Genomic DNA, 12896 nt, shown 5'->3' with positions numbered 1-12896 from the left:
TACTACTTAGTAAATTGTATGACTTTTATGAATGAATCGTATGAAATTGTATGAATGAATCTGTGACTAAATTTATAACACATACAATGATATGATGTTGCTGCTGTTAATTTTATTTAAATACCTTTATCAGTTTGAAATGACTATAGAGGAATAGGAAAATTAAATGTTGGTGGTTGAAAAATTCAGCAGAATTTAATTTGATGCTTTTGATTAAACATTTCAGGGAGAAAAAAGGAAAACTAAAAGCATTATTTATTTTGAACGCTAACCGAGAATATTAACTCCTTTAAGCTCTTAATGTGAAAGAACGTACCGGAAGTGAATGTGGTATGTATAATGTGCAATAGAAATTTCGTTGAATCCTGTTCAATGACAATAAATGCTATTCTATTCTATATTGTCTAACTTTATATAGTAGCTACAGTTACCATCTCGGTCCACTAGAGGGCAATAACCGCCCTGCTCTGAGAGACGTTCAGTTTGTTTGTTGTGCATCAATCTACTGAATGTTTCCAGGATGATTTAATCGATCATAAATATTCTCCTGGCCTCAAACCACAAGCTCAGAGTCTAAACCAGAATTGGAGAGCTTCGTTTCAGCTCTTATGGAGCCAAAGCTCCTCTGAAGCTGCTGCTAGAGTCTGTTAGCATCGCGATAGCCGCTAATAGTCTCTGCGGGCTGTTTTCAACTCTGTGCAGCTCCTTCTTCATACTGACCGATAAAACACTGATTGCATGTTAAAGTAGGCAGAACAGTTATGATTAACATTCAATTATTAATGTTAATAGTAATATGTATCATGAAAAACGTGATCAACTTCACAGAAGTGAGAGACCAGCTGCAGCTCAAAAACTCACCTGTATATTCAGAGCGGGGTATTTCCGCCGTCTGGTGGCCATAGTGGGAACTACAGCCGTAATAATGCTGCGTTATTTACATTTAATATCCAATTTATATAGAGAAAAATTAACGATCTTCTCACCCAGAAGATAAGTAATAAAATAATCAAAAATAATATTAAAGCCATTTAAAGAGTTTTAAATCATAAAAGATAGCTGCTGTGTTAAAACTCTGTACAGTTTTTTTTCAGTGACTCTTATTTGCTGACTTGATAAAGTGAACATTAAAACAGAAACAAAACATCTGACTGAAAAATTTATTTGAAAAATGTCTGTAGTTACGAAAGCTCACCACCAGAGGGCAGTAAGAATTCCCTCAACCATCATAAAACTGATCAACTTTATACATTTCACAAAACTGTTTCTAAAAACTAGTTATATTGACTTAATTCTGTAGACAGTGATCTGCAGAATTAAGTTAGGATTCGTATTTTATGATTAAAATTATTCGAAACGCAGGGTAAATAACAACTACTTAGAAATAATAATCATATTAGAGAAATGTACTTATAAAACATTTTTTATTCAGTTAAAATCCTTACAAAATATTAACTGTGAGTAATTTTGAGAGTCAAAGTCTGGAAAGTCTTTTGTTAGTCATGAAAGTCAACCAGCTGAGATTAGAGCAGAATAAAACCATCTAATGGAAAATAATAAATAATATTAAAATTAAAAACTCAAAGAAGCTTTAAAAATGTTTTAGCATTATAGTAAACAGAAGATTATTTACATTTTTGGTTTTGTTTTTGCCAGTTTGTCAGTGTACTGCCCTCTTGTGGTGACACAATGTAACTACATACTAAAATCATTTAGACCAGCTTAATTTAAAGTTCTATGATAATAAAACTTTGATCGATTATTAGTGAACTGAAGGTCAGTCGCTGCTGTTCAGAATCAGAGTTTAGATCCGAAACTTCTGACAATCAGCTTCTATGTAAAACAAGATGCTGCTAGTCTGTTAGCATCGTTAGCTCCGCTCAGAGTCTCTGCGGGACGTTTTCAACTCTATGGAGCTGCTTCTAGTTCACACTGACAGAGAAAACATTTAAATGAACCCAGGAGAAGAATTGCCTTCATTTATATCATTGGGAATCAGTTATCCCGCTGGTTTGAAGCTGGAAACCAGTTAGCTTCCGCGCTAAAGACTCGCATCATTCCCAGCAGCGAGTCTTTCTTTATTGGTTACCATTGCGACCAGGAACCTCAGCAGTGAGTTCAGTCCCTCTGGTGGCGAAACCTGGTAATTACAAAAATAATAAAGTTAGAAAATTTACAAATACGTTTCCTATGAGATCTTTCAAAATAAAATACCGGGAAGTAAAATAACTACTGTGATAGTTTGAGTCAGCATCACTAAGAAATTTGGAGGAAACATAATATTTATTAATGAAATGATTCTCATGGATTTTATTTAAACATCTTCAGTCTAAATAATGCAAAAAAAAGCTGCTGCGTAAAATTAGAAGCTTAAAAATTCTCAGATCAACTAAAATGTATGTTTCTGATTTCATTAAAAGAAACTGTCAAACAAAATTTACAAACTTAAAATATATTTGGATTCATTGTTAATTTGAATACAAAAAGCTGAACAGCATGGAGGATTAAAATAAAGATGTAGTTACAATATTTGTACAAAATAAAATGTATAAACCCCCACCAAAAACATTATGAAAAACTTTATGAGCTCATCATTAAACACAGAGGAACCCACGTTACATTAAAATAAATATGAACAGAATAATATGAACCAGTCACCACGTTATCCCATGAATTCAGAATAAATCAGCACAACCACAGTAAAGAGCCTGATGTGACATATTGAGTCTCCATTCCCCCTAATGTTCTCTAGATTAACTGGAAAACTGAAAAAGTTCACCACCAAAAACAAACTGAGAAATATTAAAGCACTGAGAATCAATTACTATGATGAAAAACTTAATTTTTAAAATACTTTTAGAATGACTATAAAATATATATGTATTTTTATTCAGATTAAAAGATGGATGTTCCTGAAAACTGTTCCAAGATCAAGAGTTTCTGTGGGACATCCAGTTCTAAACTGGTTAAACTGGTTTCTGTGGTGGAAGCTGAAGTTTCTCTGACGTTTCCAGTAAAACATCTTTTTATCTGTGGAGCTTTGAGAAACATTTTCATGTCAACAGAAGGAAGCAGCAGAGAAAAGAGGTTTGAAGAGTCTTTCATGACTTTAAAGCTGAACTGGAAATGATTCCCATGTTTCCATTCTCAGACCATTTCTGGTTCCAGGATGAAAATGAACCACAGAGAAAAAAGATCAACTTTCCAGTTGAATCCAGTTCAGATCAAAACTCCATGAAGCCTCTAAATGGAGCCCAGTTTGAATTGGATCTTTATTGATCCAAAGAGACAAACAATATCAGACACTAAATGACAGACATGAGAAAATAAATAGAAGGAAAATCTTTGAGGTCAGAGGTCATCATCATGATCCAGAGTCTCTTTAGACTCAAACTGCTGCAGCTTCAACCTGTGAGGATCAGCAGGACACAGAGACGTTCTCTACTTTACAGAGATCAAACCTGCAGAGAGAAGAAGGAAGGAGAGCAGATCAGTGAGTGTTTCCAGTAGCAGTCAGTGACGCAACACATCCAGTAGATGGTTTCCAGTCAGACTGATCTCAGAGCTGTGACCAAGATGAACCTGATCAGTCGTTTCCTGTTGAACTGAGAGAACAAGCAGGTCTGAGATCAGATCTGCTGCTGTTTGATGAATGAGGACCAATGTCTCTAGACATGTTGGACACTGGAGTCCAGCTGGACGTCCTGGAGACATGGACACAGCAACAACACAGCAAGCTGCTGCTCCTCTGATTGGCTGATTGCTGGGTCCAATCAGGAAGCCTGAACCATTCTCCTCCCACTGAGAAGCTGCAGCTTTACTGGGAACACTGGATCTTTGCTTTGATGCTGACTGGGTTTAGTTCAATATGCTGACAGCAGCTGGACTCACTGCAAACATTTACTTACCATACAGTCTCAACAAGATCTTTCAGCTGATGAACATCTGATTCGTCAAGGTTGTTTCCTCCCAGGTCCAGTTCTGTCAGACGGGTCGGGTTGGACTTCAGAGCTGAGGCCAAATAATCACAGCTGATCTTTGACAAACTGCAGTAAATCAACCTGAATAAAGAATAAAAGATGTGAACCAACAGGATGCAGGTTAACCAGTCCAACAGAACCAGTTAAAGATTCTCATGAATATTAATGCCAACAAGCTGCTGCTCCAATAAAGACCTGCTGACTTCAGAACCAGAACCAGAACCAGAACCTGGTACTGGGTCATGATGTGTTGGAGGATTTTAGTCAGTAAAATCATTCCAGGTTCTGATCAAAGTATTGAAGCATCAATCATTGATTATTGATTTGTTCCTGTCAGATTCCAGGAATTCACTTTTCAAGACTGGATGACCTTTGACCTGCTTGACCTGAGGGGATTTCTACACACTGGGGTCCGAATGCTGTCCTGTTCTGACCTCAGATCAGCAGGTCCAACTCAGTTACACAGAGAAACTAAATTAAACTCTGGATCCAGGAACAAACTCAGAAAATATTGATTAGATCAGAAGAAATGAACTTTGATTTATGATCAATTATATAGAATTATTCACAGAAATATCAATAATTGTATCATTAAAATACGTCAATGTCTCCAGTCTGCAGCCTTCAGTCTGTAGAAAACCACAGAGATCCTTCAGTCCAGAACCTTCCAGGTTGGTCCAGCTCAGGTCCAGTTCTGTCAGATGGGTCGGGTTGGACTTCAGAGCTGAGAACAGAGACGTCCAGCTGGTCTCTGATAAACTGCAGTGATTCAATCTGAATAAAGAATAAAAGATGTGAACCAACAGGATGCAGTTAAAACTGAAATATGAACAAATAATAAAAATGTATAAAATTAATTTCCCTGAATGTAAAAGAAACATGATGAACTGATTCTAACATCTGATCCAGTCAAACTGGTTTAAAGAGTCCAAACCAGCAGAACCAGAACATTTGTTCAACAAAAAACTCATAGTTTTCTATCAGCCTGGATGAGTTGAGCTATTTCTGCTGGTTCCTGATCATCAGACCCGACTTGGTAACTGGATCAGAACCAGTCAGGTTCTTCATTAATGGCCTTTGGGTTCCTAATAAAGCTGCTGAAAGCCAATGGAGGCCATTATTCCTCAGGAGACGGTTCCTCTCTGACCCGGCCCAACAGAACCACAGCCTCAGGACAAAGCTGAGGAACCTGCTGCTGCTGCAAACCTCACTTTCATTCATTGCATCTAGATTTGCTTTTCTACAATCAGTGGTTTCTTAGACGTTCATTAATGAGGATTTGAACTCGTCAGTGTTTGTGGCTCTGGAGGATCAACATTTCATTCTGATGTAAAGAATCAGAAATAAAACCATCTGAATCTTTACCAAACTGAAACATCTCCATCATTCATTCACAGCATTTCAATTATTTTACTCATTTTGTTCATCAAAAACATTTTAAAGAGAAAAACTGAAAAAACAAAGTTCAATAATCTCAAAGTCTGAAATAAGAAAAAAATTAATAAGGTCAAAAGTTTTTAGAGATTTTATTCTGACATTTCAACATGTTGTTTTAAAATGATATATATTAACATTAAATTGATTAACTATTGATTAAAGTATGAATAAATGATTTTATTGCAGAAATAGAGAAAACAAACCTCAGTTTCTTCACTTTACTGACTGAATTCTCCAGGATCTCAACCAGATGCTTCATATCAGAGTCTCCACCATAACTAATGTAGATCTGATTTATTACCAGTTCAGTCAGATCTGGGTTGGACTTCAGAGCCGAGGCCAAAACTTCACATTCAGCCTTTTGGAGCAAACAGCCACCAAGTCTGTGATTAGAGAAGAAATAAATTCAGTTCTAATGAAATCAATGTGGATTATAAACAGACTAAAATATGATAACAGTGATGTCATCATCTGATCATCATCTGATCAATATCTGATCAATATCTACTGAGTTTGACCCCACAGAGAATCTGTGCAGTTCCTGGTTAGAGTCCAGGTTCTGGTTCTGGTTCTGGTCCAGGTTCTGGTTCTGGTTCTGGTCCAGGCTTCATGTCCTCAGACCTTCAGCTGCAGTCAGATGTTGAAGATCTTCTATCATCAGTGAAGGAAAGTTCAGTTTCTCTGCAGCAGCTGATGAAGAGGCTGACTGAGCTGAATGAAGGAAACGACTGGAGATGATGGAGAGGAGGAGGAACTGCTCACAGCTCTGACTTGGACTAGACCGTTTAGATCTTCCACCAAGCAGGAAGTGAGTTCTAAATGAAGTGAGCAGAACAGGAAGTCCAGCTGCTGTGGACCTCTGGCATCTCTGGGTTTGTTGAGCCAATATCTGCTGCATCATCATGAATAATAGTAATATATTGTATAGAAACATGTTTCCCAGCAGCAGGTTATTAAATGCTGCCACAGAGGAAACTGGGAGCAGAACAAACACATGATGCTCCAGTTCTGTCTCCGTTCATCTGCTGGATTTGATGCTTTAACAAAGTAGAAAGTGGACAGTCGTCAACCTGCTGCAGCTAAAAGCTTCACGTTGTTCTGGTCGTCCTGCAGAGCAGCAGCAGAACCGGTCCTGCTGCTCCTTCGGGTCAGAACCGTCCTCTCAGACTGTTGATCTGAGAGGAACTGGGACAAACTGGTTGGAAGAGGGACACATGTCTCTGCAGTGGTCTGTCCATTGTCTCAGAGGAACAAAGGTTTGGATGTCAGGAGAAATTGTTGCTAAACTCCTAAAGAGCTGAAGAGCAAAACCCCTGGAGGAGACGGAGCGTTTGGGTCCAGCAGCATTTCATGGTGAAGCAGTGAAAGTTCTCCAGTCACTAGAAGAGGCTGGATGTCTCCAGAGTTGAAGCTCATGTCTCTGCAGGTCCAGCGACCCAATGACTGGAGATGAGTTAAAGTGTAAAATGTGTCTCTGGCTTATTGGAATTTTCAGAGAAAACAGAGATTTTAGAGTTCTCAAGGTTTTCTATTTATTTCAGTCTGAAAACTGATAAGCAGTGGGATATTTTTAACATGATCAAATGTCTAAAATCCAAAAGTTACAGCACCGCCGTCCCAGATAAGCTGAAACTAGAACTTTTTCTGGAACCAGACGACAAAAACCACATTTTGGTCTCATTTACAAACTCAGAGGAAACTAGAGGGAGGAGGAAGAGGATGATGAAGATCAACACTGGAGAAACAGGAGGACAATAGAGCTGAATCAGCATCACACAATGAAAACATCTGGACTCACCGAGCCTTTCTGCAGTTCCTCACAGCTGGAACCAGTCTCAGTCGTCCAGATTCTGATGTGTTGTACTTCTCCAGGTCCAACTCATCCAGAACCTCTGACATCTGCAGCATGAATTCCAGAGCTGAACAGTTAGTCTCTGAGAGCTTCTTCCCTGAATCCAGCAGCCGTTGGATCTCCTGATAAAATGAGACGTCGTTCATCTCCACCAGACAGTAGAAGATGTTGATGCTTCTGGCAGGAGAGATTATATCAGTGTTCATCTCCTTCAGGTTGGTGATGATTCTCTGGATGGTTTCTGGACTGGTCTCTGTCTGACCCAGCAGATCTTCTAAGACTCTCTGGTTGGACTCCACAGTGAGACCATGAAGGAAGCGGACAAACAGGTCCAGGTGGCCATTTTTACTGCTGAGAGATTTATACATGACTTTCTTCATGAAGTCATCTAGAGATGTCTCTCTGTATTCGTCTCGCAGGAGCATCTTGATCTCCTCTGACTTCCTGCTGGTGAAGCAGTGGAGCATGTAGACTGCAGCCAGAAACTCCTGGATGCTCAGATGAACAAAGGAGTAGACGGAGACGTCGCGTGTCCCTCTCTCTCTTTTAAACATCTCAGTGAAAACTCCTGAGAACAACGCAGCATCTTGGATGTTGATGCCGCACTGTGTGAGCTCTTTGTCATAGAAGATCAGGTTTCTCTTCAGCAGCTGATCAAAAGCCAGTTTTCCTAGAGACTCAATCAGCTTCCTGTTCTTTTCAGCTCCATCATACTTTTCCTCCTTGATTTTGAGTTGAACCAGCAGGAACTCCATGTACATCTCAGTCAGAGTGTTGGGTAGTTTCTCTCTCTCTCTGGTCTCCATCACATTCTCCAGAACTTTAGCAGTGATCCAGCAGAAGATGGGGATGTGACACATGATGTGGAGACTTTTGGATTTCTGGATGTGGGAGATGATCCTGCTGGCCTTCTCTTCATCATCTCTGAATCTCTTCCTGAAGTATTCCTCCTTCTGGGGGTCAGTGAACCCTCTGACCTCTGTTACCATGTCAACACACTGAGCAGGGATCTGATTGGCTGCTGCAGGTCGTGTGGTTATCCAGAGGAGAGCAGAGGGAAGCAGTTCCTTCCTGATGAGGTTTGTCAGCAGAACATCCACTGAGCTGGACTCTGTAACATCAGTCAGGATCTCCTTGTTGTTGAAATCCAGATTAAATCGACTTTCATCCAGACCATCAAAGATGAACAGAACCTGGAACGATTCAAAGCTGCTGATTCCTTTGGTTTTAGTGAATCGTTCATGAATCAGTTCTAATAAGCTGAACTTTTCTTCTCTCAGTAAATTCAGTTCTCTGAAGGTGAATGGAAATATGAAATCAATGTTCTGGTTGGTTTTGCCTTCAGCCCAGTCCAGAGTGAACTTCTGTGTTAACAGTGTTTTCCCAATGCCAGCCACGCCCATGGTCATCACTGTTCTGATTGGTTGATCTCCTCCATGTGGGACTTTAAAGATGTCTTCTCTTCTGACTGTTTCTTGTTTCCTGGATGCTGTTTCAATGCGTATGAGCTCATGTTCCTGGTTGACCTCTCTAGTTGACCCCTCTGTGATGTAGAGCTCTGGGTTGATCTGGTTCAGATCGGTTTTATTTCCATGTTCAGCGACGCCTTCAGAGAGACTTTGGATCTTCATCTTCAGAGACGCTTTAAGTTCAGGCTGATACAGACCAACAATATCTGAAAAAATAAATAAAACAAACAAAATAAAAACAATTTGCTGGACTAATAAAGTGGCCAGTTTGGTTCTTCTTCATAAATTTCTATGAAGGAAACATAATTCGATAATTAGAGAAAAATCAATGAAAGTTATTCTGATGTCAGTTTCAGGGCCGGCCCAAGGCAAAGCAAACTTAGCAGCTTAGGGCCACCTTTCAGTGAAGAAAGACTGACCTGGTGTAAATAAAATTTTTAGCTCTTGGAGTTATGCTTTGAAATCCTGATCTGCCGATTTTGATTTTCGTCGATACCATTTTTTTGTTTTGTTTTGAAATTTTGCTAAATATAGGAAGAGAGTCAGTGAGTTGGCTACAGTGGGGTGAATATTGTTAACTGTAAACATTGAGTTTACATTGAGGCTTGGTCCGGCCCTGGTCAGTCTGCAAAGTCTGTAATCTTGTTTTGTCAACCACCAAAACCTTCAGGCCCCATTGAGTGAACTGGAATCTCAGTCATTATCTGACTGTGAAGTGTCTGCAGTATTAGCAGAACATGATGCTTTGACCAAAGTTCAGGTAACAGTTATTTGGCAATCAATTTGAGAACATCTAGATGGAACATTAAAAGTTATAATTTTAAAAACAAAATAAAAAGTCAAATTTGAACATTTATCTTCTGGCCATTTTTTGAGCTGTCAAAAATTAAATGAGGACTTTCTTAAGCCGAGTTACTGAGACATAAGTTCCAGTTACAAAAGCTGGAAAAAGACAGATTCAGTTGAAACAACTGATCACAAAAAGACTTTTAAACCTTAAATGTCCAAATCTCAACTAAAGACGTGGATCTGGAAGGAAGAAGCTCTGATTGGACATGTTCAGTCTCACCTGGAGCACGGCTGCTCTGATTGGCTGTCAGTCTGGATCCTGTTCTGGGTTGTTTCCCATACTGGGGGCAGCTGGTACAGCCTGGATCCATCAGAACATTCTGACCCAAACCACAGCAGGATGGAAGCTCCTCCTCACTAAAGCTCCTCCTGTGAAGACATTTCTTCATCACTGAAATATTCACTAGCAACAGGCTGGAGCTGAACATGTTCATGAAGGTCCACAAAGAACCAGGGACCAGAAACTGGGTCAGAACAGAACCTCAGAACATTGATGATTTCTGGTTTTAAGTACTTCATTGAATTATATTTGGTATGATGACTGATGCCAGTGTTCCCAGTCTGGAAGATGCTGGTTTCACTGCTTCAGTGGGTTTACAGACAATCTGAATTGTTGCTCCTCACATGTTTTTGTTTTCATGCAACATTTTAATTCATATTAATTCATTCAAACTGATTTACTTACCAACATCCTTCATGTCTAACTTTAAATTAATAAGTAAGAAAATTAAGTTACTGTTTATTGAAACACTGAGATCAACCAGTTAATTTATATTTTATCTCTATAGATTCACATGAATCAGTTAGAAACTGGTTTCTTACTTTCTGTCTGAGGGTCCAGGTTCATTACTGAAGTCTGGATTGTTTTCTTTGGACCAGTCACTCCTCATAGATGGACTGATGGATCCTGGAGGTTCTTTTAGATCCAGATCTTCCATCTTCTGGACCTTTTGAGAGAGAAACCAGAACCAGTCAGTCCCAGTGATCCAGTTCCAGTAACTGGAGCAGAAAGCTGGTTCCCATCATGTGTTCAGAGGATCAGAGTGAATCAGGTGAATGAAGAAGTGAACATTTGGCTCTACTGTAAATCTGTATGGAGGGAGTCAGTGTTCAGGAGGTTCTGAGGGAGCACCAGCTCAGGTCGGGTCCACAGCTCTCCTCCAGACAGAACCGGGTCCAGCTGGGATCTCAGCAACATGTCAGCCTCTGTGTGCAGCTCAGCAGGATTTCCTCTCAGATAAAGAGTCACAAGCAGCTTTCAGGGACCACAGCATCCAGCTGAGGTACCAGCTGGACCCGCTGCAAGGAATCATGGGTAAATACCAGCAGGACCTGCTGCAAGGAATCATGGGTAAATACCAGCTGGACCCACTGCAAGGAATCATGGGTAAATACCAGCTGGACCCACTGCAAGGAATCATGGGTAAATACCAGCTGGACCCACTGCAAGGAATTATGGGTAAACACCAGCTGGACTCACTGAATCATGGGTAAATACCAGCTGGATCAACTGCAAGGAATCATGGGTAAACAGCTGGTTTTATAGGGGGATGAAGCCCCCCTCACTCAGCGAGGCCTGAAACATATTTAGTCAATTGATTTGTCTCAGAATAGAAATTCAATATAAAGAGGCATTTAATGTAATATGTAACAATGTATTGTCTATTCTATGTTGCATGACTTTGTGTTCTTGTGTTTATGATGTAAAGCACTTTGAAATGCCTTGCTGCTGAAATGTGCCATGCAAATCAAATTTGATTTGATTTAATGCAAAATTTGATATAAATATAATTATATAATTGATATAAAATGTGTTAAATTATTATTATTGCTCCATTTAAAGATATTACTAAGTTATTTTAGGGGTGCACCGATTGCAGTTTTCAGGCCGATCACTGAACTTTAAAAAGCCTGACCTCCTGATTCTGATTTTAGCCTAAACAATTTCTTTTGTTGAGTTGGCAACTGGTCCTGGATCAGTCAGTCTGGATCTACATGCAGTTTTCCAGCAGAGCTTTGAGAGACAAAGACTTTCTACTTGCTGTAAGAAGCAACAAGAGGAAAACCTGGAAAAAGACGAATCTCAGTGAAGAGGAAGAGAGAAAATCTGTGGACTGCATAAAGCCGGTTCTGATCCACAGATAAGAAAAACATGTTTCTGCTGAACCCCAGACTGCTGAGGGACGGAGTGATGTGATTCACTTTCTGCTGATTTAAACAAGCAGAGAAACTAGTTTACAATGTTCTGTTCTTTTTTTTTAGGTTAAACAGCAGAGGTTTTACACTGACAGTTCCTGCATCAAGAACACTGATGCACTGTAAAAAGTTACTTTAATTTATTTAGGTTAAATTTGAAATGTTCATTATTGCACACTCTACACAAACAGGTCAGCTTTAGATGCTGGTGCTGCTGTCATGGTAAATCCATACCACTTTATTCTAAAGCTCATGAAGTACAATATTGCAGCTGATCAAAGTGTACAAAAATAAAAAACATTAAAGCAACTGTAAGAAAATAGAAATCAAAACATCACCAATTCAAGTAGCGCAGCATTAAGACAGAGATCTTAGCTCACTCTGGGTTAAAAGCTAAAAAGAAAAAAAGTATTTTTAATTAGTTTTAAAAAGTTGTATCATAGAGTTGACCACTCACCAGGTCAACCCTCTGATGCCTAAGAGGGTCCTTTTTGACCCGGTGATGTCATCTTTTTGCAATATCTTTGTAGTGATGTTTTTATCGCTTCATATTCCAGATATTCCTAAAATATGTCACTGATATCATGCAAATAAATTTTGATTGACCTTTCATACATTTGAATAAATAGCATGTTTTATATTTCGACCCCTTTGAGTGGGTCAAAAATGACCCTCATTCATTTCATATGGAATTTAATGGGAATTTTTGTGACTGTCAGGAAAACATTTTTAGTGAACCGTAAACACAGAGTATCACCCCTGAGTAATAATATTTTACAAAGCAAGAAGAACTCCTACAGATAAATATTATCTTTATTTTTACCCCACAAATGTGTCAATCATCAGTAACAGTGTTATTATCACAAATCAAACTATTAGTGAAGTGAAATTGTGAAATGCTCACAATAAAGCATTTTATTTAACCTCTGACTAATTCCTGTCTAGATCAGACATTTAAGAAAGTAAACAGGAGAGCCGAGCGACCCGGTGGTGGAGAATCCAGGAAGCTGCTGTGATTCATCGGTTAGAAAGACTCCAGAGAGCCGAGAGAGATACGGAGAAACCCGGAGAGACCTGGAGAAACACGGAGCGGCAACACTTACTGTTATTTAC

At 39.3% G+C, this 12896-nt stretch overlaps 1 protein-coding gene across 1 annotated transcript; it reads right to left on the bottom strand.

The window, feature by feature from the left end:
- Nucleotides 1-606: 606 nt before the first annotated feature.
- LOC129353791 (NACHT, LRR and PYD domains-containing protein 3-like) lies at nucleotides 607-10528 on the bottom strand. Its single transcript, XM_055023234.1, has 7 exons — nucleotides 10410-10528; nucleotides 9808-9956; nucleotides 7216-8944; nucleotides 5621-5800; nucleotides 4581-4754; nucleotides 3909-4061; nucleotides 607-715 (listed from the first exon to the last, which is right to left on the bottom strand). The coding sequence occupies exons 1-7, from the start codon at nucleotides 10523-10525 to the stop codon at nucleotides 607-609; spliced, it is 2610 nt and encodes an 869-aa protein (XP_054879209.1). The 5' UTR covers nucleotides 10526-10528.
- Nucleotides 10529-12896: the final 2368 nt, after the last annotated feature.

The sequence above is a fragment of the Poeciliopsis prolifica genome, unplaced genomic scaffold, assembly GCF_027474105.1.
Source record: "Poeciliopsis prolifica strain line A6 unplaced genomic scaffold, Auburn_PproV2 SCAFFOLD097, whole genome shotgun sequence".
In the NCBI taxonomy this organism is placed as follows: domain Eukaryota; kingdom Metazoa; phylum Chordata; class Actinopteri; order Cyprinodontiformes; family Poeciliidae; genus Poeciliopsis; species Poeciliopsis prolifica.
This window is presented reverse-complemented; position numbering and strand designations above follow the sequence as displayed.

Bases quoted from the DNA above. Each gene is read 5' to 3' on its own strand.
- LOC129353791 (XM_055023234.1), bottom strand. From the start codon at position 10,525: ATGGAAGATCTGGATCTAAAAGAACCTCCAGGATCCATCAGTCCATCT. The intron at 9,957-10,409 runs GTAAGAAACCAG...ATGTCTTCACAG, and splicing joins CCTGGACCCTCAGACAGAAA to GAGGAGCTTTAGTGAGGAGG. The intron at 4,062-4,580 runs GTATTTTAATGA...TTCTTTATTCAG, and splicing joins TGCAGACTGGAGACATTGAC to GTTGATTTACTGCAGTTTGT.